Source organism: Calypte anna, chromosome 5A, assembly GCF_003957555.1.
Source record: "Calypte anna isolate BGI_N300 chromosome 5A, bCalAnn1_v1.p, whole genome shotgun sequence".
Classification (NCBI taxonomy): domain Eukaryota; kingdom Metazoa; phylum Chordata; class Aves; order Apodiformes; family Trochilidae; genus Calypte; species Calypte anna.
Genome location: NC_044251.1, coordinates 20,675,745 through 20,702,273, shown reverse-complemented (window position 1 = coordinate 20,702,273; position 26,529 = coordinate 20,675,745). Strand labels below are relative to the sequence as shown.

Genomic DNA, 26,529 nt, shown 5'->3' with positions numbered 1-26,529 from the left:
TGAAATAAGAACAATTCTACCTGAGCTTTCCAAATACCATTCCAATCCTCTTACTGAAGGACCCATTTAGGAATGGATGACCACTCAAGTCACATGCCTTCTGCACGGTATCTGCCTTTCTCACCTACCTTGATTTTCCAGTAGCATTCAAGGCACAAATGACAAGAAATGTTCCTGTATGCAGTGCTTTCCAGTTGTCAACTTGTGTTGGAGAAGCTCTGCCTCATTATTTAGAAGTAGTTTAAAAGACAAAAATGAAGGTTTAAGCAACAGACTAAATAATATTTACTGAAATAGCAAAGATCTCAAATATCCAGCAGTTCCAGGCCTGTATACAGTCTTGTCTAGTGCAGCAAGCTCATCTTGCTTGCTTGGGGTAAATCTCGCTACTCCCTTGAACCCCAGGAAGAATGGTTTTACTGGATAATCACAGTCCTCTGCCCTCAGTCCCATGAGGATATCAGCCATAAATATAAATTCCAAAGTCCAAAATTAATAAGAACCATAAAGAAACCATCTGAAAAAGAAAATTTTGTCAACACTGCAAGATGCTGCTCTATCTTTGAACAATTTCAACTTGATATTCAAAGAAAAACATGAAGATGAGGCCTTAGTGGAGATTTCTGCACCATCAGGTGTAAGTTTGCATTCTGCGTATGCATCTAAATTGTGACCATGAAGCCTAAATTTATAGATGCAGGGGTGAGACATGATCAAAGAGAAACAGGCATTTCTCTTTCATTCTACATGTTCATCCATGCCCCTATTTCACCATGAACCTGCCAACTCTGAGAACACAGCTCTATTTTCATAGGCCTAGTTTCTACCACAGTCCTCAGTACTGGTTCTTCTGAGCAAGAAGCAAAACACAAATAATGAATGAGCCCCCAGGTGTACTGAATTCTTCAAAAAGCTGGACCAGCAATTTTAACTCACCTAACTGCTGAAGAAACCAATCTTTTGTCAGCTGTATGAGTGCCTGACTGAACAGCCCACAATGACCTTCTTTTGTTGAGCGCTGACCGGTAGCTCTGTGGGTTGGCTGCATTCCCTTTGCTTATAGCTCCAGATGCCAAGCTGAGGTTTGTTAACTGAAGAAGAAAAAAAGAAAAAGACATCAGAAACATTTAAAAGCCATGAAAAAGCAAAAAGTGTCACTAGGTAAACTGAGTAGAATACTAAGAGAATAAGCCTGCTAGAAGGGAAATCTTCAGATGCAGAAAAACTGTGCTAGTTTTATAAAGCTGTGGGAGAGATGACACCAACAGCCACCATGCTTGAGGTGAATTCACGTAGCAGCATTAAAACCATAACCCTTCCATTCACAGAAAAACAAAGGAGGAAAGGGACAAAGATGAAGCAAAAATCTTATAGTAAGAAAGCCATATCACATTCCTGGCGTGTGAAAAAACTAACTCTATATGCACTTATCAAAAGATAGAAGCTAGTATTACACTGAGCAGAGACCAGAGCACCTGTCCAGCCATCATAAGCTGTGTCACTAAGCCAGCCATACGCATCTGTCATCTCTCTGCCCTCTTTATGCATATGTACAGGCACACATATGATATATGTACCTGGATATAAAATTCAAACTCAAACTCTACTACACATGAAACTTCATACCCAAGCACTTCCGAACTGTTCATAAAGGTAAATACACTACCTTAATGATTTCCTAAAATTATGTTAGGTGTACGTTTTTTATGACATACTCTAAAGAAGTTATTTATGTGGTTTTAAGCATATAAAATGCATTTAATTGTTTCTTTCCTTGAAAGAAACATTAATTCTTCTTGTGTTTCTTATCTTTTTGGAAGACCAAACTCTGCAAGCAGCCACCATCTGCTGGTATATGTAAAAGAGTCTGAGTACCTACCCAATGGTATCTACTACAGCAGTGTAAATATTAGTTTACATTTGAAAAAAAGAAAAACAATTATGAAGGTCACAAAACACTACAAAGACTGCAAAGCTAAGATTCCCAGTCAGGAACTGCCAGACATAAGTTTGACTGACTTTCTTACATGATCACATACTGCTTTTTACAAGACAGAACAGTTCTGCACCAGGATTATATGGCAAGCAAGGCTAATTTGTATTGCCCTTGCTCACTTCGGTGGCAACTGCAAGGCATATAGCAAATGAGATACAGGACACTGAGAAAAAAAATTCTAACAACTAGCCCTGCCTCTGCTCCAGATCAAAAAGGTAATGTTTATTAAGCCACATAAGTGTGACTTAAGCATATGAATTCCCAGCTTTGTGATCTTAATGGTGCTCTTTACCACAATTTTTGTGCCGTTACTCCAATATGTACAATGCTCGCTGCAATGCACTACACTCATACCTTATACAGGTAGAGACTTACACAGAACTGCAGATTTTGTATTCTCTGACTGAAATAAGAATGAACTAACACTGCAAGTGGCAACACAGTAGGTTGCCACTTCTTCTGTGGTTTAGTAGTACAAGGCATCTACACATTTTCTAAGTTCAGATATCTTAATTCCTACTGCAGGTTCTAGACAGGATTAAGTTATAGTGGTTACACACCATACTTCTACCCACTTCTCCAAAAAGAACTGCTTTCATTTCATCCCTTGCTAAGGGATGAAAACCCTTTCAAGTTCTTACTCCTTGACTGTGTGTCATTATTCTCACCAAGCCAGTCCTAGCTTCCATGTTTCAGATGTCTTTATATTCTCCTGATATTCTGCTCAGTCCGGCTTCATTGTTACAGACTCCAAGCACTGGACTCCTCACTGAGCCCCTGAGCCACACAATTGCAGGTCTAGAACCTTCTATGGCAGTACTTAATGATCTGTCTTCCCACACCTTTTTTCTTAGTTCCTCTTCCAGTTGCTCTCATGCCCTATATCCAAGTGGTTCTAGTTTTAATGCCCAGCCTGCTCCTTCTGACAACCTCTTTGCTCACCTAATCACAGAATGTGGGATCCTCATTGGACAACATTTACTACACTGCCATTCCTTCCATTCCTTTCCATTCAGGTCTTTCACCTGAATGGTTCTCAGTGTCCACCCTCAGATTTTGTCCTGGTCCAAATTTGACAACATCCTCTCACTTACTTGCACTAAAAGTCAGGCTCTCAGTGCAAGAGGGACCAGGTCACCGAGAAAACAGGAGAGTGGGGTCTCACCCCTCATTACTCTAGACATGCAAATACAAAGAAATTCAGTTTAACATCCTCAGTGCGGAGGAAACCTTCAGGAAAATTATTAGCTCTAGCAGGTGGTGCTGGGTATATTCTACTTGAAGCTCTTCACATAGTAGTGGGCAATCAAGGTTGGTCAAATTTTTAAATTCTAAATTGCTATGTCAAAATGTGGGAGATCCAGAGATTTAAAAGAAACATTCCGTAGATATTAAAATGCACATAATATTTTTTAATCCAGCCTTGGTTTTGTCTGAACCACTTTATCTTGCCTGAAGCTTTCTGAAAATTTAATGTTAAACTAAGTCCAAAATGGATTTGGACAGTTTCAGAATATTACAAGCAATTTAAAACAAGGTCTTACAGTGACGCATATCAGGCAGTGCAACACATCTGATATGGAAAGCATTAGGTGTCATTTTGGTGCCTCTAACTCACTCTAAAAAGTTGTTGGCTTCTGCAGAATTTAATTGAAATTTAAAGCATTGTAATTGCAGTAACAGAAAACTTCAAATTATGTTTAGTTCTGATTGTGCTAGGCACTATACAACTACCTAACAATGACAGTTTCTGACCACAAAGAGTTTATTGTTTGAAATGAAGCAAGAATGGCAAATGAGGTCAACATGATAAATGAAATATATACAATGTATACAATTCTTAGCTTGTCAACAACAGTGATCACAACTTTGCTAACACATTCAACGTGAAATGAAGATGACTTTATCCAGTTCTCTCCTTCTCATCTTGATACCAAGAGCCCCTTAGTCTGATTAATTACCTCACCCATGCTCTATTAATGTGATGCGCTTTCTTTGCTAAACATATTTGAAAACTGTCTTTCTAAGCAAAACAGGTGAGCAAAGAGCTTAGTATGGGTAGTAGGGGCATTTCACACATTCCAGATAGACAGGTGTTTAAACTTTGGCAGGATTAAATACAGGCAAGGGATTCAAAATGAAGGAGAGAATGCCAGTAAGAGTATAAGCTTTAGATGCAGCCAGCCCACCTACTGTGCCATGAGCTGAGACATTACAGCTGTTATAATCAGCTTGTCAGGATGTTGCCTCAGTGGATTGCTGGGCCACCTTGAACACATCTGTGCTCTGGAGAGTGGCTTCATTTTCCCCTCACTACTCCTCCTTTGGACCTGATGAAACTGTATTCTTCCCTTTATAGTGGCAAATACTTAGTAGCATATCAATTGTTACTTTGGCTTAAAAGAACATAATGTATAGCACCTGGACCAAAGCAGATACCAAAATCTCCATAAAATAATAGCTTGCAGAAATTGTGGTACTGAAAAACAAAACAAATAAAAGACCTAAAAAACCCAAAACCAACCAAACAAAAAACCCCACACCCAAACAAAACAACAAAAAAAAATAACCACAATGCCCCAACAAAAAAAACAAGAAAGGCAGGCTAGTGGGGCTCAACAGGGAAGATAATTATTGGTGTTCACTTCCACACTGAGTTATGTCAAGATGAGTTCAGACTCTCCTGTTTGGTAAGATTCCTGCTTTTTACTAGCAATAAGGAACTCCAGAAAGTTTTTTCTGACATGAGACCTGTGTGTTGCTGCACTATATATATATTACTAGCATCCCTATTTTCAAAAGATATCTCCTCACATCAATATTTTCTCTGTGGAGCCTGTAAAACACAAGATAATACATGGTTCATATAACTCACGACAGAATGACTCAATGGTCAGAAGCTGAAAGCAACATGCTCAGTGAAGAACACAATGCAATAGGAAACCCCAAAAATTTCTCATGGAAGGATGACAGCCCACCTGATGTACTTTTATTATCTAACATCAAAAAATAGGGGAGGAAAGAACATGTGCTTTGTCACAGCTGTATCAATAAACAGAGCCTTGCATTAGAAAACCAAATCATGCATCTGCGTACTGTTATACTGAGTCTGATACAATGCTAATAAGCCAAAAGACAAATTATTGCATAATGCCAAAATACTATTTTTAAATTATCTTTTTAAGCATTACAAGTTGAGTTTATGCCTGCAATATACTTGTCTTCTTGACAGCAGGGACATACAAGCTTAAAAGAATTGGTCTCTACAGTCTTGCTTTATTCAGAGAAATTTAGTTCTGAATAGATTTAAGATTGAAAGAAAGGATAGATTTTTCTTTTCCTAATGAGCAGCATCCTACAAAGACCTATTGTACAGTACCTTTAAGAAATCACAAGCAATAGTCAGAAGAGGAGCTTCATATCTTTCACACTGCTGGTCTACATTACACTATTCCTTCAGTAGCTTCCCACCACCATATTCAAGAACCCTTTTTCTATAATGAAGTATTTTCATTTTTATTGATCTTGTCTAATGTTTTAAGCAAGCTACAGCAGAAAGCTAAAAATAGACAAAATGTAAAAATAAAATATAATAAAATAAAATCTGTGCTGCAGATCAGCCTCCACAGATCTGGGTAAAGCCTTCTAAAGTCTGAGTGTTTCTCTTTCAAGTTTGCAGGAGTCGAACAGAGCAAACAGGGACACATCATCACCAGAAGTTGTTAGTCTGCCCCTCTTGGCAAAGAGTGGAAGTGACTTAAGTTTTCATTGCCAGCACTCTGAACAGCAGATCTGAGTTTCACTACTCAGTGTGTTACTACACTGAGCAAGCAGTGGTTACTACACTGCAAGAAATACCTGCATCACATTCTCCAGGTAGCAATTTTTGTATTATTCTGCCAGAATCCAGTCATATCCTGTTGCCCATAAAGTGCTGGGGACTGCAGATCTAGGAAGTCTAAAGACCATTTCTCTAACTTGGAGCCACACTTGCATTCTCTCTAGTTCACACATCTCACATTTCATAGAATCACAGAATTATTTGGGCTGAGAAGGGACCTCTAAAGGTCATCTAGTCCAACACCCCTGCAGTAAGCAAAGACATCCTCAAGAAGATCAGGTTGCTCAGAGTCTTCTCAAGCCTCACCTTGAATATCTTTAGGGATGGAGCCTCAAATACATCCCTGGGCAACATGTTCCACCACCCTCATGGTAAAGAACTTGTTCTTTTCTAATTTAAAACCATTACCCCCCATCCTATCACTACAGGCCCTTGCAAACAGCCCCTCTCCAGCCTTCTTGCAGGCCCCCTTCAGATACTGGAAGGTTGCTATTAGGTCTCCCCAGAGCCTTCTCTTCTCCAGGATGAACAGCCCCAGCTTCCTCAACCTCTCTTCAGACTACGAGAGGTGTTCCAGCCCCCTGATTTCCTGTCCCTCCTCTGGACCTGCTCCATCAGGTCCATGTCCTTCCTGGCTTAAGGGCTCCAGAGCTGGATGCAGTACTCCAGGTGAGGTCCTACCAGAGCAGAGCAAAGTGGCAGAATCACTTCTCTTGATCTGCTGGCCATGCTTCTTTTTATGCAGCCCAGGATGCAATTGTCCTTCTGGGCTGCAAGCACACACTGTTGGCTCACTTCCAGCTTCCCCTCCACCAGGACCCCCAAGGGCTGCTTTCTATCACCTTACCCTGTATGAGAGTGAAAACTGTTCTGACCTGCATTTGGTCTTGTTGAACCTCATGAGGCTCACCTGGGGTAACCTCTCCAGTTTGTTCAGGTCCTTCTGGATGATATGGGACCGGATGGGATCCACCCAAGAGTGATGAGGGAGCTGGCAGAAGAGCTCGCCAAGCCTCTCTCTATCATCTACCAACAGTCCTGGCTCACGGGGGACATCCCAGACGATTGGAAGTTGGCGAATGTCACGCCAATCCACAAAAAGGGCCGGAAGGAGGACCCGGGAAACTACAGGCCCGTCCGCCTGACCTCAGTGCCTGGCAGGGTTATGGAGCAGATCATCCTCAGTGCAATCACACAGCACCTGCAGGATGGGCAAGGGATCAGACCCAGCCAGCACGGGTTTAGGAAGGGCAGGTCCTGCCTGACCAACCTGATCTCCTTTTATGATCAGGTGACCCGTCTGGTGGATGAGGGGAAGGCGGTGGATGTGGATTTCAGCAAAGCCTTTGACACCGTCCCCCATAGCATTCTCCTGAAAAAGCTGTCAGCCCACAGCTTGGACAGGAGCACCCTGTGCTGGGTTAGGAACTGGCTGGAGGGCCGGGCCCAGAGAGTGGTGGTGAACAGGGCTGCATCCAGTTGGCGGCCGGTCACTAGTGGTGTCCCCCAGGGATCAGTATTGGGCCCAATTCTGTTTAATATCTTTATCGACGACTTAGACGAAGGGATTGAGTCCATCATCAGCAAATTCGCAGATGACACCAAGCTGGGAGGAAGTGTGGACCAACTCGAAGGCAGGAGGGCTCTGCAGAGGGACCTGGACAGACTAGAGAGCTGGGCCGATTCCAACGGGATGAGGTTCAACAAGGCCAAGTGCCGGGTCCTGCACTTTGGCCACAACAACCCCATGCAGCGCTACAGGCTGGGGACAGAGTGGCTGGAGAGCAGCCAGGCAGAAAGGGACCTGGGAGTCTGCATCGACAAGAAACTGAACATGAGCCAGCAGTGTGCCCAGGTGGCCAAGAAGGCCAATGGCATCCTGGCCTGTATCAAAAACAGCGTCACCAGCAGGTCCAGGGAGGTGATTCTTCCCCTGTACTCAGCGCTGGTTAGGCCACACCTCGAGTACTGTGTCCAGTTCTGGGCCCCTCAGTTTAAGAAGGATGTAGAGGTCCTGGAACAGGTCCAAAGGAGGGCAACCAGGCTGGTGAAGGGACTCGAGCACAGGCCCTATGAGGAGAGGCTGAGAGAGCTGGGGCTGTTCAGCCTGAAGAAGAGGAGGCTCAGGGGAGACCTCATTGCTGCCTATAACTACCTGAAAGGAGGCTGTAGCGAGGTGGGAACTGGACTCTTTTCACAGACGACCTTCAACAAGACAAGAGGACACAGTCTTAAGTTGTGCCAGGGGAGGTTTAGGTTAGATATTAGAAAGAATTTCTTCACAGAAAGGGTGATTAGGCTATGGAATGGACTGCCCGGTGAGGTGGTAGATTCTCCGTCCCTGGAGACATTTAAAAAAAGACTGGATGTGGCACTCAGTGCCATGGTCTAGCAACTGCTCCGGTGGGTCAAGGGTTGGACTAGATGATCTCTGAGGTCCCTTCCAACCCGGCTAATTCTATGATTCTATGATTCTATGATACCATCCCCCTGGTGTATTGACAGCATGACTCAGCTTGGTGTCATCTGCAAAACTGCTGATGGTGTACTTGATCCCACTGTCTACATCATTGATAAAAATACTGAACAGTAGAGGTTCTAGTCTGGACCTCTGAGGGACACCACTTGTCACTGGTCTCCGTCTGGACTTCAAACCACTGACCAGTATTCTCTGAATGTGACTATCCAGCTAAATTCCTTATCCACTGAACAGCCTACCCATCAGATTCGTACCACTCCTACTTAGCAAGTAGGATGTTTTGAGAGACCGTGTCAAAGGCCTTGCAGAAGTCCAGATAGATCACATTCATAGGTCCACTTTTCCACTCATGTAGTCACTCTATCATAGGAAGGCACTAAGTTCACCAGGAGGCATTTGCCCTTAGTGAAGCCATGCTGGCTGTCCTGGATCACCTTCCTGCCCTCAATGTGCCTTCTCAAACCTTCTAGGAGAATCTGCTCCATCATCTTTCCAGACACAGAGCTGAGGCTACAGGTCGCTAGTTTCCTCCTTACTATTCCTTTTAGAAATGGGTGTAATGTGTCCTCTCTTTCAGTCACCAGGGACTTCACCTGACTGCCATGACTTTTGAAATATCATGGAGAGTGGATTGGTGACTATATCCACTCATCCCTCAGGACTCTGAGATGCACCTCATTAGGTACCATAGACTTATGTATGTTCAGGTTCCTCAGGTGGTCACAAACCTGATCTTCACATACAGTGGGAGGGATTCTGATGCTCTGGTCTGCATGTTGTGGTTTTTTTAACTTGGGAGTTGCTAGGAGAGAAGTTGCCAGTGAAGACTGAGGAAAAAAAGTTGTTGAGAACCTCAGCCTTTTCTTCATCTGTTGTTACTAGCTCACTAGACCTGCTCTTCAGGGGGGAGTGTGTTTTCTTTAACCTTCCTTTTTTCCATTGATGTACCTGTATAATCCTTTCTTTCTATTCTTCACATCCCTTGCCAAGTTCAGCTCCAACCATGCCCTGGCCTCCCTGACTTCATCCCTACACAATTGGGCAGAATCTCTGCACTCTTCCCAAGATATCTTTTTCCATTTGGATCTTTTTGCTGAGGAGGAAAAGGGAACCTGAGTTTAAGATACATTTCAAAGATCAGGACTAAGAGATACATCAAAAGAATGCAGTCATCACAGGCCTACTTTATTGTCTCTTCCAGAAGGACAGGGCAAGACGACACTATATCATAAACTCAAAGAAGGAAGCATTCCACCAGAAGACTGAAACTGTACAAAATGTACAGTTTGTAGAAATGTCATCATTTGTAGTAACTTCTCATTTGCCTTTTGATCTATTTTTCCTCTGTGCTCAGTTTGACTTCAAGACACTTCAGTCAATCCCTATCTTTCCACTTTATTACTTACCATTCATCCAACAATGCTATCTTTATCCAGTCATTTTTAAAAGAATCATTTCTTTCTTCCATTACATGGCAAATGGCTTCTGTAGCTACTGTATTTTCAACTGCCATGCCTTCCTCAGAAAGATACCTCAGAGGCTTTCCAGATCAGTGAAATATTTACATTCCCAGGAACAGAGGGAAAGAGCTAACAACTTGATATTAGAAAAAAAAAACCCACATTGCTGCATTCTTTCAGTAACATTTTTCCCCTTTCATTCTTGCAGAGATGACTATGACTAGGTGCCACAATAACATAATTATTTACTGTTCATGTGTCCTCTCCCCAGTCTGTGTGTTGCATTTTCTTGGCTTCACCACAGAGCTCCCATGTACATCCATGATCTAGCACAAGCTGGCATGACTTGGTCTAACAGAGCACCCAGATCTTCCAGTACTGTTGGAAACAGTCCACATGACTGGCCTTCGAGGTAGCGGAATCCAAAAGGCTATCTCTGGATGGGAAACATCACAGAATCCTAACCTGCCTCTTTCCTTATGAGGCAAAGGAAACCCAAAACCACAAATCTCTAACACTTTCACTGTCTGAATAGTGGCACAAAATACACCTACTACAAATTCCTTGAAGAATCCATGTACTACAGAGTTTTGTAGAGACACCTTTTTGTTACCCAGGCCAGCTACTGAACCACACCCCATATTAAAACACCTTTATTTTATGTACAGATTTGAATTCACAGGAGCAACAAGCCAGAAGGGATGAACTGGGGCTAACAGGCTGGGAAGTACAAAATCTGTGTGTGCACACAGGCCTGATCTGGCCAAAGGCCTATGACATTCCTTCTCTGCTTGCAGAGCTTACCAGCTTACAGGATATACATATGCATACAGAGCACAAGTGTTCCAGACTCCAGAAAATGTTCCAGACAAAGACCTGCCAGAGACATTCCTGGGAAACCTGACAAACTTGCAAATTTCTTTGTAGTGTGCTCAGGATATGCATCCATTTAGCAACGAAAAAAACAAAACAAAATAACCCCAAGTTAGTGCTGCTGCAGATAGCTGAGCCCTCCTTTCCCTTCTCCTGAAAAAGTCAAGCTTTTGTTCAGACACTCTGCTTCAAAACTTCATAGTGGCAGTGATTTTGATCAGGGGCTGTCCCACCAAATATTTGATGATCAGTTTAGGTGCTATCTTTCTCATAACACGAGTTCTAGCTGCTCAGCCTGGCCCATTTGGTTACTCTGCAGTTGTCACTGAATCATGTCAAAAGCCTCTGTTCCTATTCCCTTTGAAGACTCAGAGCAGAAGTGGTCCATTCGAGCCCTGCAGAAACTACACTGACATTTTTGATTCCTACAACCTCTGCTGAGACCACTTATATTACTGCTGATGCTACAAATCAGGAGTATTGAAAGGAATTCCAGGTCCTGTGTGAACAACCTGTGGATGAGGAGGAAATGGGTCCCTGACGCAGTGCAGAGCTGTGAGAAAAAGAGGAAAGAAAAATACCCAGTCCTCATCTCCTGGCTTCTTGCTCCTCTTCCTATTTACAATGACATGCCTTTTTCCTTTCTATTCTTCCTCTCCATCAGTGGAAGGGTAAAAGCCAACAAAATGGTTACAAAAGGAAAGTAAAGCTGATTCAGACTCAGATAAAATGGGTTGAGTCAAAGCAAAGGAATAATACTCAAAAAAACCTCTTTCATGGGCAAAATATTCCCACTAAATTTCTGCAAATATCTGCCATCCCCTGAGTTTCATGCTCTTTTTTTCAGTCACTATGTTGCACTGTTTGGGTCTAGCACTGAAAGAACTGTGCTCACTGAGATCTGCACAGTGGAAGTTTGATTTGTGGCATTTATCCTCTGCTGAGGACAAGGCAGGCCAAAGTACCACACCATGTAATTGAGACAGGTAACTGAGGGCTGACATGAGTTCAAATATTGTTGTAGGTGATGAGCTAGAGCTCACTATTTTGGAATTCCTGTGACACGTTATTCTCACAAGGTCACTCTGGGACACTGTTAAGTGCCTGTTCTGGTTCTTCCTCACTCCCACTCCCATGCTAAGGTTTAGTAAACTCATCTGTTCTTGATTACTTCCACCATCCAAATGAAAAATCTAGAATGAGAAAAATGCCCCATCCTCCTACAGATCTGTTAGCATGCTTGCAGGAATCCTGGCTGCTGGATCTTGGGCACTGACTGGCTGCACAACAGAGATGAAGGCAGCTTGGTATAGCCCTTGCCTGGGTGGTCTGATTTTATCCTTGTGATTAAACTCCCTGGCTAGAAGAATTGGAGCTATTCCTAATGATAACTGGGTTCTGAAATCCCACACTCTCCCTCACACAGAGGGGCAGAGCTCCCACCAGGCTTGTCCTCCTCCTGCTAAAGCTGGCCAATTCTATACATTCTTCAGTTCATTATCATTAGTAACTACAAAGTGCTACAGCCCGGTAGATATCAACTGCAGCCCCCCCAGCCAGTCAGTGATAAGGACCTCCCACAGACCCAACACTGCAGAAAAAAGCCTTTTTACCTTACAGCACATTTCAGAGCAAAGCAGTATGCTATTCACAATGAAAAAAACCCATGCTGGCTCCAGCTACCTGGCCCTGGATCTACACACATGCTATGCATTTTAATGTCCTCCTATAGAAAGCCCCACATCTCCCTGGCCATATAACCACATCCTTCACAAGTCTGCTACCTATGATAACTTCAAGATCTTTGCTGTCTATGTCCCCCTAACTTACAAACAAGAAGCTTCCACATTAGAAGCCTGTTCACTGTTTTTTCATATATGCATTCTGACTAGCTAGAGAACAGCTCAAACAGAACAGGTATGTTGAACTCCACTTGATTTTAGCCCTCACTTGAAACACTCTCACAGGCCTTGCACTTCTATGCACCTGACATTTTTCATGAAACAGGTAAAAATGTACTATCTTCAACACTAACTTAGTTGAAACTTGGGAAACCTGGACAGCATTTTCCTTCCTTGCTTGTTTTCTTATCTTTTGAGCTCAGATATGTTATTATCTTACTCAGCCATTAACTTACCAGGTCAATGCTGGATCCTCAAAAGCACACATTTTCCATAGAGACCTCTGTGTTGCTTACTCTCAAGTAGCTGGGGTAGTTAAGTAGAGGAACACCTTGTTATTTTTGGATACTATGGAGTACTATAGTTAGATGGCAAGTACTGCAAGAATCAGGCAGTGTTTGAAAGATCTCTTATGGATACGGGTACATAACTCTGTTCGTCACAACCTCAACTTTATTATTAGATTTTGTGTAACCACAAACATTGTAAATCTGTGTTTCTAAGTAAATAAAATAGAAAAAACATCCTCAGAAGTAAAAACTAACATTTATTGTTAAGATCTATAGTTAATATTTTCCCTAGCAGCTTCACTGTATTTAATTTGTAAAACTTACCTTTCATAACCTAACTTGATACTGTCATACTCCAGTGTGTCCATGAGGACACCACTTTTATCACTAGAGAAAGATACAGAAGTTACCCAAACAGTTGCTCATCTGAGATAGAATGATTCTCCTTTTTTCTATTTCGCTCTTCCTCAATCCTTCAACTGGCCAGTAAGGCATCATACAGTGATGCAGGGAATTAAATAAAGATGTACTGATAAGATTTTATGTGATATAATGGAAAATATTTTTCAAAAAACACAAATTAAGGAAAGACAATGTTCTCACACACTTTGTGAGAAAGTATGTGAGGACTGAAAACTACCTGTGTACAGGGGAAAGAAAACTGCACAACAGTAGAGCTCAACCTTCCTACCATTTCCACCTTCTAAAATATAAGAACTGTTCACTTTACGAGTATCACTCTGAAGTTCCCATTGGGTGTTTCAGAAGTGAAGAGAAAAAAGTGACAAGAAAGTAAGCTCATGTAATCACAAAAATTTTGTTTTATCAAGATGACTGATACAATCTAAATTTCAAAATTGACACTTCAGCAGCTCATTCTTAATAAGCTAAAGTTATTTAATACACTCTTGTATTCTGTCCCCTAAAAGAGAGAATACATGAAATGGGTGCTTTGGGCATAAGCAGGGAACAGTGAAGAGCAGTAGTGATTGGAGAGGGATAGAGGTAAACTCCCAACCAGAATGGAACATCATTCCAAGCACAGCTGTCGAGACTACATTCCTGGGAACCCAGGAGACCCACACTAATACACAGATACCAGATGCAATTCTCACAAGAACAGGAATGAAAAACAAGCTTCCCAGCTGCTCTTGGAAGGAGGTAATGTATGCAGAGTACCCCCCCACCCCTGAAACACAGCTGGGCACAAGAGAGGGAACCAAAGCACAAAGGCTTTCAACTGTCACACAGAAGTTCTTGTCCTTGGAAAAGAAACAATCCACACCAGTAGTAGTGTTTTCCAAAGTCTCTCTTTCACACACTCCCTCCAAATCAATAGTCCTAATCTTGCCATTAAATGTAATCAATGGCAGAAACCTACCAAACAAACATTTGGATACCTTAGTGAGTGGCATGTCAGACTCTCTCAGCCTGCTGGTCACAGAAATTCAAGGTATGATACTTAAGTAATTAAACAGGGCACTGGAACAGGCTGCCCAGGGAGGTTGTGGAGTCTCCTTCCCTGGGGATATTCAAAGCCCACCTGGATGTGTTCCTGTGTGACCTCCTGTAGGTGCCCCTGCTTTGGCAGAGGACTGGACCAGATGATCTTTCGAGGTCCCTTCCAACCCCTAGCTTTCTATGATTGACTCCCCCTTCTATACTTCCTAATTTAACTAGCAATTAAATACATAAGTTTAGAAATCACCTAATACATAGATAAATGGCAGCAAGAGTAAAACTTGGGTATTCTAGACAGACTTAAGAAACCACAGCAGTTGCAGCTTAGGAAATAAGGGGTTTTAGGGAGAAAGTGTATTAATTTATTAATTTTTACAAATTATTTTCTGAAAAAAACAGAAAGAGATTAATTTAATTTTTTTCCCAAATACTTGTTTAGATGCTTAACCAAGGAGGCAGTTTCCTTCATATGTTTACCTTTCAACTAATGAGAATTTCCTGAATGAAAATGCTTCACTACCAATTCAGCTTCAAAAAGCTGAATTCTGATTTCATTAATAGAACCAGACTGACAGCTCTGAATATTACTGGACAAGCAAATAAGCTTCTCCTGATGTTTCCCATACCACTTCAGGCTTTGAAAGATCAAATTATCTAAGTAGGGTCTGGCCTGATGCACAATCAGGTCTTAGCATCACTAGTGTATTCAATGATCATATTCTCTGCTGCATCTATCAACAAGAAGGTTTTGTGACTTACCCTTTAAAGTTCAAGACATATCTGCATAGATCAGAATGGCTGCATTAGTTTTGGAAACTGCCCTGACTAAACCAAAACATTGAACTAGACACAGAAGGGTCCAAAAACCTATTCAGCTTCCTAAAGTTATAAATGCACCCCAACTTTTGAAAAAGGCATACTGCCAATCATCTAACCAGATATTAAAAATCCAAACATAAAAATGAAAGAAGCAAGAAGCAAGTAGCAGCAACTATTGCAACTATTAAACATGCCTCAGAAAACTTAGCAAGACACCACTGCTAAAGCAGTGCTTCCAAAATCGAAGTATCACAGTGAAGATATTGAAACTGTTTGTCCCTAGCAAGTAAAGAGGGAAAAAAAAAATTCCAAGGTGAAGTGCTTATGCTGGAGAACCTCCAGCTGGCAGCTTAATTAATTGAGAGGTGCCCAACTTGAACACTTCTGATGAACAATTATAGCGTATTAAAAAGAAAAAAAATGACTGCGTGTGTAACCTTTTAGGACATAACAATTCAAAAAGAAAGATTAAAATCAGTGGAGTTCTAGCAGAAGACAATATAAATTTGATCTATATTATGAAGTTTTACAAAAGGATTATCATACCCTATATGCTAGCACGTACTTCATTATGTCTTTACAATGTTACTGGAATATAAAATTGACATCAGAACCCACTGTGCAGACTTCCATTCCCAGTACTGTGATGACACACTGGAGGAACGACAAAGCACATCACATGGAAGCACATATCTGAGAAGACTTGGTCTTATTATTTAAGGAGACCAAACAGGGATTTGGGTTTTTATAACATATTGTCTAATTCTCTGCTCAGTCTCAATTTCTTCTGTAAAAGGACTTATGCAATAATCTTGTCATCCCACAGAAAATTAAAATTCTGCTTGCTGTAAACATCTCAAAATAACAGTAAAACAGGAAATTATTTTAATGAAATTTACCCTTTCCAGCATGTGCAGTGGTAGCCCTGTGCTGACATAGAAGCCTATGACAAATTTTTGTGTTGTCACAGGGAATCTACCTTTACTGCTTACATACCTGCTCTGTAAGGAGACTGATGTGGCTTACTGGGGAATACCGACAAGCTGCTTGCTTTTCTGTCAGTTGCTGCAGTTCTGCTGCTACCATACTGGGGCTGTAACATTTGCCCTGGGAAGAAGCGTCTTCCATGTCTTTGTGCATCCTGGCTGATCCCACACGCTGCCCACTTGGACTGCGACGGCAGAAACCTGCCAAGCAAGCATTTGGATACCTTTAGTGAGTGCCATGTCAGACTCTCAGCCTCGCTGGGGTCACAGAAATACAAAAGCAGGTGTGATACTTTCTGCACATTCTAGGGAGAATCCAAACTTCTATATGGATATTACCTGTATGAGCTTTTATAAATTTCAAACCTGTATTCTCTGTATTTATCATGAAGCATTTAATGGCACCTAATTCCAGAGAATACTGGCTGCTGTTACCCAAGTTAAATGGATAGTTTTTCACCAAAAACAAAATCCCTTTAAATAAACTACTCACCAGGGAAGTCTGGTTTATTTTAATGTTAGAAAAGTTTCCAATATATTTTCAGCAACCCTAGTGAAAATGTACTTATCCTGACATACAACCTAAAGTAAATGTATACCATCATTGAAAATAAATACATATATTATCAAGACTATGGCTGTTAGCCTGTGCAGGGTTTCCAAAACTTTCCTAATAGATTACAGTATACATTCATAAATTTCTACAGTTTCTCCTGCTCTTCAGATTTGTACTCTACTTTGCACCACTCAACTACGATATTCTTGGCTACTGTAATGCTGAAAGGTCCTAGAGAAGGAGATACAGTAATGACTCATTCAGATTTTTCTTTTATGGACGTGTTGACACACCTTTAAGTATTCAAGAATTACCAGGTTTTCTTAAAGCATTTCTGTGCATTATAATGAAACACAGAACTAAAAACAACACAGAGACTGGGACAGGACTTCTACTAACCGGAACTACATTAAAATCACTTCAGATAAACAGATTAGTAGTACAATCAAGCAAAAAATACAATACTTTGTTTCCCAGCTCTTCTCAAACAAGTTCAAAAGTTGAATTCAAAGTTTGCAGCTGATGGGAGAGCTTATTGCTCTCTAGAACGACATGAAAGGAGGTAGCAGAGTCACTGTTAATCTCCCACGTAACAAGGGATAGGCCAAGACAAAACAGTATCAAGTTGTGCTGGGGAAGGTTTACACTGGGTATCAGGAAAAACTTCCTCACCAAATGGGCTGTCAAGCACAGGAAACAGGCTGCCCAAGGAAGTGGTTGGAGTCACCATCCCTGGAGGTATTTTACAGATGTGTAGATGTGGCACTTCGGGGTTTGGTTTTGTGGTGGACTTGACTCTATGATCTTGAGGGTCTTTTGCAACCTAAATGATTTCATGATTCCTCATTCATCTGCTCAATAGAAGAGCATCTTTGGCAAAAACAAGGACTGTTTCCTGCACTCTTCTTTTCCATAAGAAATTTAGTACTATTCAACAAGACTCATAATTCTGGAAACATGAAACTTCTGCTTTCTCCAGAACAGAGATTACACAATCTTTTTACTGAACCAGCAGGTTATTATGCACCCCAGAACACTCACCTACTTTTGCAGAGGATGGTCGAGACAATCTTTGGCTGTAGATCTGTGCAGCTCTCTGAAAAGATGACAACGGGCCAAGGGTGTAGCTACCAGAACGACAGTGATGTAACCCTGCAAGGCCAGATGCCTCATTGGACACCGAGTTTGTAAAGACAGAAGAGGTGTCAGGAGCTGGACTCTGTGAGGAGTGTAACGTGGATAAGGACTTAATCTGCTTGGGACCAACTGGAGGAGTCGGCAATGAATGGTGACCAGGCACCAGTGAATTTTCAGAGGCTGAAGATTGAGATGGTATCCAGGAACTGGCACTTCTCTGGAACGTGGCACCAGAAACACCAGAAGAAGTGCTAGGAGGGCCGCACAGAGGTAATTTCACTTCAGTATTTAAGGAGGTGGGTCCTTCTGGAACTACACAAAGATAATGAGCACACTTGATGAGAAAGCTGCTTTCCAGATCCATCAGATAGTATCAAAACGCTAAAGATGCCTCTACTCAGCCATGCTTAAGCCAAAATAACCTTATCTACCAAAGACAAGAAGAGGGTCTACATGATAAATATTCTTTTTCAAAGCTCGTCTTATCTAGATTTTCTCCCACAGAAAAGCAGGTAACCATTTCACACTGATCACTCTCCAGTATCTTCTCCTGGGTTTAACAGAAAAACCTGCAGCATCTTCCCCAAAATTGAGCATTTGAATCTTTCAGTTTGAACCCGAAGGTTCCAACCTTTGTTTAAAACTGTATTAAAACCACTATACACATTCATTTTTGTTTTCTTAACAGTTCACTTACAACTTGATTTAACTTCTTTGGATTTATAGCCTTTTGGTGCTCCTTCTGCAGGCAGATCTGCAACAGAACTTTTGGACTGATCACCCTTTGTTTTTTTCACCACCTCAGCAGGCTCTACAACAAAAAAAAAAAAATCAAGGAGTTAGAAAGTAGAGCAACAGAAACCCTGATATCATTATAGCAAGACCACAGAATTTAAACCTTAACAATGGACTTCCTTTGCTAGTATTTACTGTAGACCATGCAACTGTATCGATAACAGTTGTGCTGTTATGTGAAGTAGCATGGCCTAGTGTCTACGTACAGCTGGCACTGCACTTCCTTCCATGGAATGCATCATTAGGCTCAAATATACAACCTATGCCCTCCAATGGGTATGGTCACTGTAGGCAGCACAATTAAACAGGCCTTGATTTCTCTCATCCCTTACTTTGATTTCAACATTCTCTGCTCATTTCAAATCTTGGTGCCTTTAGTTTGCACATTATCATTTCAGTTATGGGCCACCATATTTAGTTCCTTAAAAATGCTAGTCGAGGTTCATCCCATTGCACTTTGGCAAAAAAGATAGGAGTGCAGTTAGTCTGATATACAGAGAATTTAAAAAAACAAAACAAAGCAAAAAAACCCAAAACAAACCAACCAACCTACCCCCTCCCCCCCAAAAAAACAACCAACCCCCAAAACAACAAACCAAACAACAAAAAAAGGATATGCAACTTCAATAAACCCGAGTAACATTCTGGAGGGGTTGCTCTCTTTCCACAGAAAAATTAAACTCGATTTGTCTGGGCAGCATCATCTCAGAAGTGCCTAGAACACTTACCCCCTTGAGCCTGTTTCTCTGATTGATTAGCAGTGTTGTTGGGTTTTGTGCTTGTGGAGTTTGTTCCTAAGAAGACACTTGCTGACTTGTTTTTGTGTGTGTAAAATGTCAGCACTTCCTCCAAGTCACTTTCACTACAATAAGGAGAGAAAAATGGATGTAAGTGAGGATTCTAAGCTCTTCTGCATTCAGGTAATAATCAAAGGCAATAAATTAAGAAAACACTGGAGAGAGGAGTGGGAGAAGTTGAGACTAGACAAACTAACGATTCTCTCACTTCTCCAGGGTAAGAGCAGAAGGAAAGGAACATGCCTTGGTTAAACACAAGATTCCCACTGAAATGCCATTTTCTTACACAGTAAGAAATTCAAGGCATTCAAGAGCCTTCCCAGGATAAAGAAAGAGCAAGTGAAAAATCCAAACACATTTATGGGGAGATGAGTTCAACAGGAGAAATTCAGTTCACAGCTAAATTTGTGAATGCTACCCAGTGCTGTCTAAAACATGCACAAATGCAAGAATAACAGTGCCAGTAACACAAGAAAACATAACACAGGGAAAAAAAAATGCATAAAGGCAGTTAGTCCTTTAAAATGTCCTCTGACACTTGTACTAGTCTTAGCTGGCTTGAGCTTTGGTAAAAGCAATGTCTAAAGCTGGTCCTACTGGAGTTTGGACCTTCAGGGCACACCTTTACTCCCATGTGATATCAAAGTTAGATAGTTAGATGTCAGTGAGACAACCCCAGTTATTAAGTGGCAACATTTATTACCCATTTTATCCAGTGTTGCATTCGCTGTACTGCAGACACTTGTAAATTTAATGCAGACAAAGTTCAGATCATGCAGTTAGAAAATGCTGCTTTTTCATTGTGAAAGTAACTGCACTCCCTTAGTGGCTAAACAAGAGGCTAGGATGAAGACAAAGTCAAACTCCCTTCCTTCCTCCCCAGCCTTAGAAAGTCCAGACCTGTAGAATTCCTGACAAGAGACAGCAAACACGAGAAATTTTTTTCTGAGCTGAAACTTTAAGAGTGAAAGCCAAAACAGCTGTTCAACCACAGCATCTCAAGGCTATCTGAGCAGCAGCTTCCTTCTCCTTCCAAAGTACCGCCACACTTGCTGCAGCATCACAGGGAAGGAGACCAATCAATTAGCTCACCAATCTATTTGAGATTTACACAGACCAACCGCTGCTATCCATTGGGAATCTACTTAATGGTCCAGACATCTATTGTACCAGATGCTCATGCTACAAGTGTTTGGTTGCTAGAAGGGAGGAAAGAGAAAAGACAAGTTCTCTCTCCCCCAGCAAAAGAAGGGACTACAGTCAATAAAGGTATCTAGAGGCCTTCGGATCAATCAGATCTTCTTTAGTACAGTCAGTACAATTTAGCACAACCTTCACCTCCAGGGCTAGGAGATTCTCTATCAAAGTGAAATAAAATCCACTCGTACCTTGCCCTGGTAAGAAAGTTTTGAAAACCTTCAGGATTCACTCCCTCCTCCACTTCTTCCGGTTTCTTGTTTGACTGCTTCTGAACCATCTGCTCTGTTTCCTGTTAATAAGCAGTATCAGTGAGTGCATCTATGTACTTTATGATTCATGGTATAGCTACAGCTCAGAGAAGACAAAAAGGCAGTTCCATGGGATCTGAGAAATCAACTCCATGGGCTCCAAAAGAGCCGAATTATAAGTACCTCAATTTGTGTAACAATGTTACAGACAGTATGCTAAGCATACCCTTCTGGGACATAAGGAAGCATGCAGGGAAAAAAAAATAAACATTTTTTACAGGTATTCTGTTCTCTTTCTACTTTTGCTGTTTCTGTCACAGAGTTCCTCAAAACAGCTTTTATTTGAGCATCTGTCCCAAAAGGATACACTCAGCAAGAAAGGAGGACAAATATATAAAAATATATTAAAGAAACTCAATCGAGGAGATCTGCTGAGGGCATACACATTTCCTACTGTAAACTAGGAGCTCTTCCCTTGAGTTAATTTCTCTTGGCATGCAGTAAATTGCCAAGGGCTTATCTACATACCAAAAATATACTGCATTAGCAAAAGCAAAGAAAGCGAAACAGTACAGCCTGTGGCAAATATGCATTTATACACTTAAATATATTGGAATAAAAGATAGTAAGCCTTTTTACATGAAAATGGGAGTGATCTCTCAGATACAAATGATTTTTCTCTTTTACACCATTAGAACTTGATGACACTAGAGCTTGTATTGACAAAAATGTTGTTGTTATTTAAAATCAAAACAAAACAAGAAAACAAACTGAAAACCAAGCAAGCAACTACATTGCTGTCTGAAATACCAATACCAGCATACAAGCTTTACCTGACCAGACATGATCTCCATTTCACTGCTTCCTACAAGTACTCTGAGTATTCCCAGGATGAAAGGGTTAGATACATCTTCTGAAAGGTAATTCAAGAGGGGGAAGAAAAAGCCACTCTGGGACATCTCTTCCCTTCACTACTTAAGTAAAAGTCTGGGCAACATGTAATTTCTTTTACTTAGCTTACTGAAGTTAGTATTTTTATTTCTGTATCATTACAGAGGATACATAAGGGCTAGTACCAGTCCCCTACTAAATCTCAAGTTTCAAGTCAGTGAACAAAGTCTGTATGTTGTAATCAGACATCAAAAAAACCTCATAGCTTAAGAGTCTCTTAGTGGCTTAAACATGTACATCCTAAAATCTCAAGTGACCTGTTCTCACTTGTTTTAACTGAGAAAATATGTTTATGCACTGATTTATTACCAGTTACACAGCTTTATTTTGTTATTTTACTCAAGAGTTAGCAGAAAATCCTGATGTTTGAATACAATTTGAGTGGAAATTATATCCAAAGCAGCTGCATTCTTCACTCACCACAGAGCAACCCGAGTGTTTTGTGGTTACTCCTAACACAGTAATTCAGTGAGCATTAGGTGTACAAAGCACTCCCTGGCACAAACAGGGTACAGTACCAACCTTGCTTTGACAGATCAAGTTACCAGATGTCAGCTCTGATAAAGTTAATATAAGTGAACATCCTCTGCTAACAAGTAAGGAGCTTGGAGGCCTGTGTGCATAGCAGCCTCTGAAAGCAAAATTTAAGCTACCCTTGTTTTAACACTAAATAAACGCTAGAAGACAAAGGAAAGGGGAAGCTGTTTTGCAAAACAAGGATTAGCATAAAACCACTATGCTAAGTACAGCATCTTCTACATCTAAAGAGGTTGACATTATTTAAACTAGGAACTTCTTCCCCTTATCACTCAGCACAGACTCCCACACAGATAGCTAGCAGTCTCTCAGTACAGCAAAAAATGGTAAAATACCTATTTCCTACTGTTCTGAGTAAAAAAAATTCTGTAAAGCAGCATCATAAAAATAGGGAGAAATGGGAAGAGGCATTACAGAGCACTAGCATTAAAGACAGGTAAAAGCAAGCTGCCAGTTAAATTCTACTTAATTTCAAGATATTTTTTCACTTTTATACAGGATTACTCAACTGCACATATAATGTAGCAATATTATCTATTTGAAAATTTGAATGGGCAAACTACCAGTACTGGATGCACACCGGATGCAAACAGATCATGTAAATTACAGAACAGTGCCTTTAAAACAGCCTGCTGCCTTGACCATGACAGCAACCAGCAGGAGATACTTTAGAAGAGAACAGAAATCTAAAAGAGGCTACCAAAAGAAAAACCAAGAAAGAATTAATCACCTTGTTGTAAAAGATAATGAACTCGCCCAGTTGCTGAGCCAGGATACGACGACGATCATTTAGTCTTAAATGACGTCTGGGGAGCAGCATCCTCAAAGACTGCTGAAGATTGCTGGCAGCTCGCTTCAGAAAGCGTACAACAAGCTCCTGCAAGCAAGAGAAAGAGAGTGAACGACAGACCAGCTGCAAGATGTGGGGAGAAGAGAGGTATTACAGCAGCTAATGGCTCATGAGAACTAAACATGCTGTCCAGAGAAAATAACAACTGGCAGGCAAAAGCACTCTGCAATGCACATTTTTAATATAAACCCATAAATCCAAGGTGGGAGAGAATAACGGTGATGTGCCTTGCCTCAGGTGAGTCAGAACTGGGAACACTTCAGGACTGTTTGTCTCAAAAGCATGGCAGTTGAAGAAAGCAAAAAAACAAACAGCAAAAAAGAAGCAACAACACAGAATAACCTGTAATGTCCAATACCTTAGGAGCACATTTCCAGAAACTAAGCTGTAATGTTTAAAGAAAGCCTGTGATGAAGTGTAAAACACTCTCGGTGCTCCCAGAGGGAAGGGGACCTTGGTCAGATACCTCCACTACAGTGATATAGCCCCAATTCATCACTTCCCATCTATGTATTTTATTGCCACAGCCTCTCCATAACAACAGATGACTACATCTACAGCCATGCAATTCCAATCCCCCATCATGGTGGTTTGACCTCTGATGGGGGGGGGGGGAAACATATGGCAAAGCAGATTCTAAGGCAAGATGCATCCTGTGTGCGGTTTGAACCCCCTCTGTCTCCCCTCTGGATTTGCTTTTTGTTAGAAGCTCTGTTAATGCATAAATGAGCCGCCTCACAGCCAAACTATTGGATTTCACAGTTCTCCTCTCACTGCCATTACTTCAAGCTGGTTTGATCTGTTATTTTAAACATTATTTTTCACAGTACAGCAGACAAAGCGACTCTCAAAAAGCCAGTTTTAATTTCCACTTGGAAAGAGCAGAGGTAAAATTTTCCACTGAGTCGAGTGATTATTCTTGACACACAGTTTTATCTCTGAACTACACTGGCTGTTTCCCTGCAACATGCATTCAGGAAGAATACATTTGGATTTGGAGAAAGTGCAAGAGCCTACTGTACGAAGCACTTTTAGGAAGATTTATGAGGTGATCTGGTCTTTCTGCACTCTTTAAAATGCATATACGCCAAATACAGGTCCTTAAAATAACACCTAAAAAAAATTACCACTTTTTTCACAAAAAATTTTTTAAAAATCAGAAAATAAACAGCAACTGTGCTGTGAAGTAACTTCTTCTCCTCAATGTTTGGGGTTTTTTTGTGGGTTTTTTGTTGTTGTTCTACCCAAAATACAAGGAAGACTCCTAAGGACAGATGCCTGCAAAAATTAAAACAGTAGATAGGAGAGAAAGCTTAACTGGGTGCCTGTTCTATTTGAGTATATCTATGCTTTGTTTAATGCAGCAGACACCAGATACTACCAAGTAATTTTAAAAAATTAAAAGAATTGAGAAGCAGGTAAGCTCAGAGGTCAGTTAAGGAGAACTGTCAAAGCAACTTGAACATCAACCACACTCTATGGTGTGATTGAGAGATGTCTACTCTATCACTGCTCTGATGTCAGTCAGCAGTCCCACCTTGGCTGCATATTTAAAATATGGCACTGGCAGCTGAACATAGATAGACCACTATAATATCGGTTCGACTTCAGTTCTTCTAAGGACAGCAATTGATCTCAAAACTCTCAAGGCAGATTTCAGCTTGGCTTCTCAATCTGGCCAGCACAAAGCTTCTTACCATTTGCTCATCCTCTTTGGCAGCCCAGGAAGGATTCTGGATCTGGTCACCAGCCTCCTTCATCAGTCGCAACTGAACGTGCTGTAGGTAAGCAGAGAAAGCCCTGCGAGCTTGAACTTTGCTGTGAACCAAGAGAATCAGTCAGCTACCTTCAGAGTAGTAACAGGAAGTTACAGCAGACAGGCACAGCTAATGGACCAAAGTACAGTCAGCGAGGACCTCTTAGGTGCACAATGTTGAAGCTCAAGGGAAGAACTCCTTCACCCCATCAGGATATTCAAGGAGACCCTCACTTCAGCAAGATGGGGTACGTATTGCAAGAATACAAAAGACAGGAGGATGCTCTCTAAGTCCATTTCTAAAAATGGAATGCTCTCCTTGCCTTTTCACAGCCTTAGATACTCTATTGCAAATGCCAATAACATGAACACCAGCAAAACTGTGTATTTTTAAACTAAATTCAAGGCTCACTTGGGCTTCTGTCTTCACAAGCATTTTGAATACCACAACAACAGACCATAAAATAAATAAAAGGACTTGGTACTGGTGCCAGGGTTATAACAAAGGCCATGCAATTCCCACTGGAAATGAATGAATTAGATCTGTGAAAGTGAGCTATTCCCTGCTGCCCCAAGGACATAAGCCAAACTTCATTGAGCAAGGCACCACCAAAGAATGAAAGAACATCAGCAAAATCTGCTGTGCAGCTGGCTGAACATGTCAGGAAGCTGTGAGCATGAACCGAGGACTAGGATAGAACGGGGAAGGACACTGCTTCTCATGCCCTCACAATGGTAGTCATTTTAGCATATGCATCTCTTGTAAGAGAAACTGCTGAAAGCTTTGTCTAATTCAATTCATTGTCATCTTGGCCTAAATCCTCTTCTCCAACATTCTGCTCTCCCAGTTTCCACTCTTCCTCATAGTTTCCCCCATAGACACTACATGCTGTCCCTTGAATTGCCAAGCATGATTTCTCCTTTCCTTTTCATGAAGATGTAGAAGCAGACGGGCTTTAGTGTTCCTTCTATCACAGGCAATGTCCTAACTTCTTCTATAAAATTACCAAGTTTCAACTTGAAACAAACTAGAACTTTCAACCTTTACTGTCCCGAAATATTATTCCAGAAATTACTGTTCAAATAACTAGGAACCTTCTCTTACTACCTAGCCCAGCTTCATTCATGAGCAGTTTATATTTGCTTTTTCTTCAGGATTAGCCTGTATCTTAAACAATTTCAACCCTAATAGGTTTCCTACCTTGAATGTATTTTTTAATAGCAATTACATCCTTTCACAGATTTCGCTTTATTTGTGTGAACTATCCACATATTTCAGTGTCATCTAACAAAGCACCCACCCTGCTGACGAGAGTAGCAACTCATATCCACAGCCACAATTTACCTTCCATGAACTTGGGTGATAGCAACTGAACACAGTATTTCACATGAAGCCTCAGAAGTACCTGAAATTATAAACTCTAGACCACGTTTGGTGTTTTCATCCATGCATGTGATCAACATGCATTCAAGATACTTTTCCTTATAATTAATTTCCAGTTGATGAACACTCAGCTGACAGAATTTCTGCTGTACATTACTGATTCTTAAAAGCATACCTTTGCACTTTGCGCTACTGAATTTCACCCTAGCTAT

General features: G+C 41.2%; 1 protein-coding gene across 7 annotated transcripts in view; it reads right to left on the bottom strand.

Annotated features, from left to right (window-relative positions):
• Positions 1 to 26,529, bottom strand: part of TTLL5 (tubulin tyrosine ligase like 5) — a 135,460-nt gene that overhangs the window by 53,420 nt on the left and 55,511 nt on the right. For 4 of the 7 annotated variants that reach the window (XM_030452274.1, XM_030452276.1, XM_030452273.1 and 1 more), the window contains 8 exons: positions 24,875 to 24,995; positions 23,058 to 23,204; positions 20,780 to 20,880; positions 19,323 to 19,456; positions 18,497 to 18,610; positions 17,704 to 18,111; positions 16,117 to 16,307; positions 937 to 1,091 (listed from right to left, as the gene is read on the bottom strand). In XM_030452274.1, coding sequence (XP_030308134.1) covers positions 937 to 1,091; positions 16,117 to 16,307; positions 17,704 to 18,111; positions 18,497 to 18,610; positions 19,323 to 19,456; positions 20,780 to 20,880; positions 23,058 to 23,204; positions 24,875 to 24,995 — 1,371 coding nt within the window. The remainder of the gene's footprint in view (positions 1 to 936; positions 1,092 to 16,116; positions 16,308 to 17,703; positions 18,112 to 18,496; positions 18,611 to 19,322; positions 19,457 to 20,779; positions 20,881 to 23,057; positions 23,205 to 24,874; positions 24,996 to 26,529) is intronic. The other 3 variants (XM_030452279.1, XM_030452278.1, XM_030452280.1) reach the window with 3 other exon arrangements.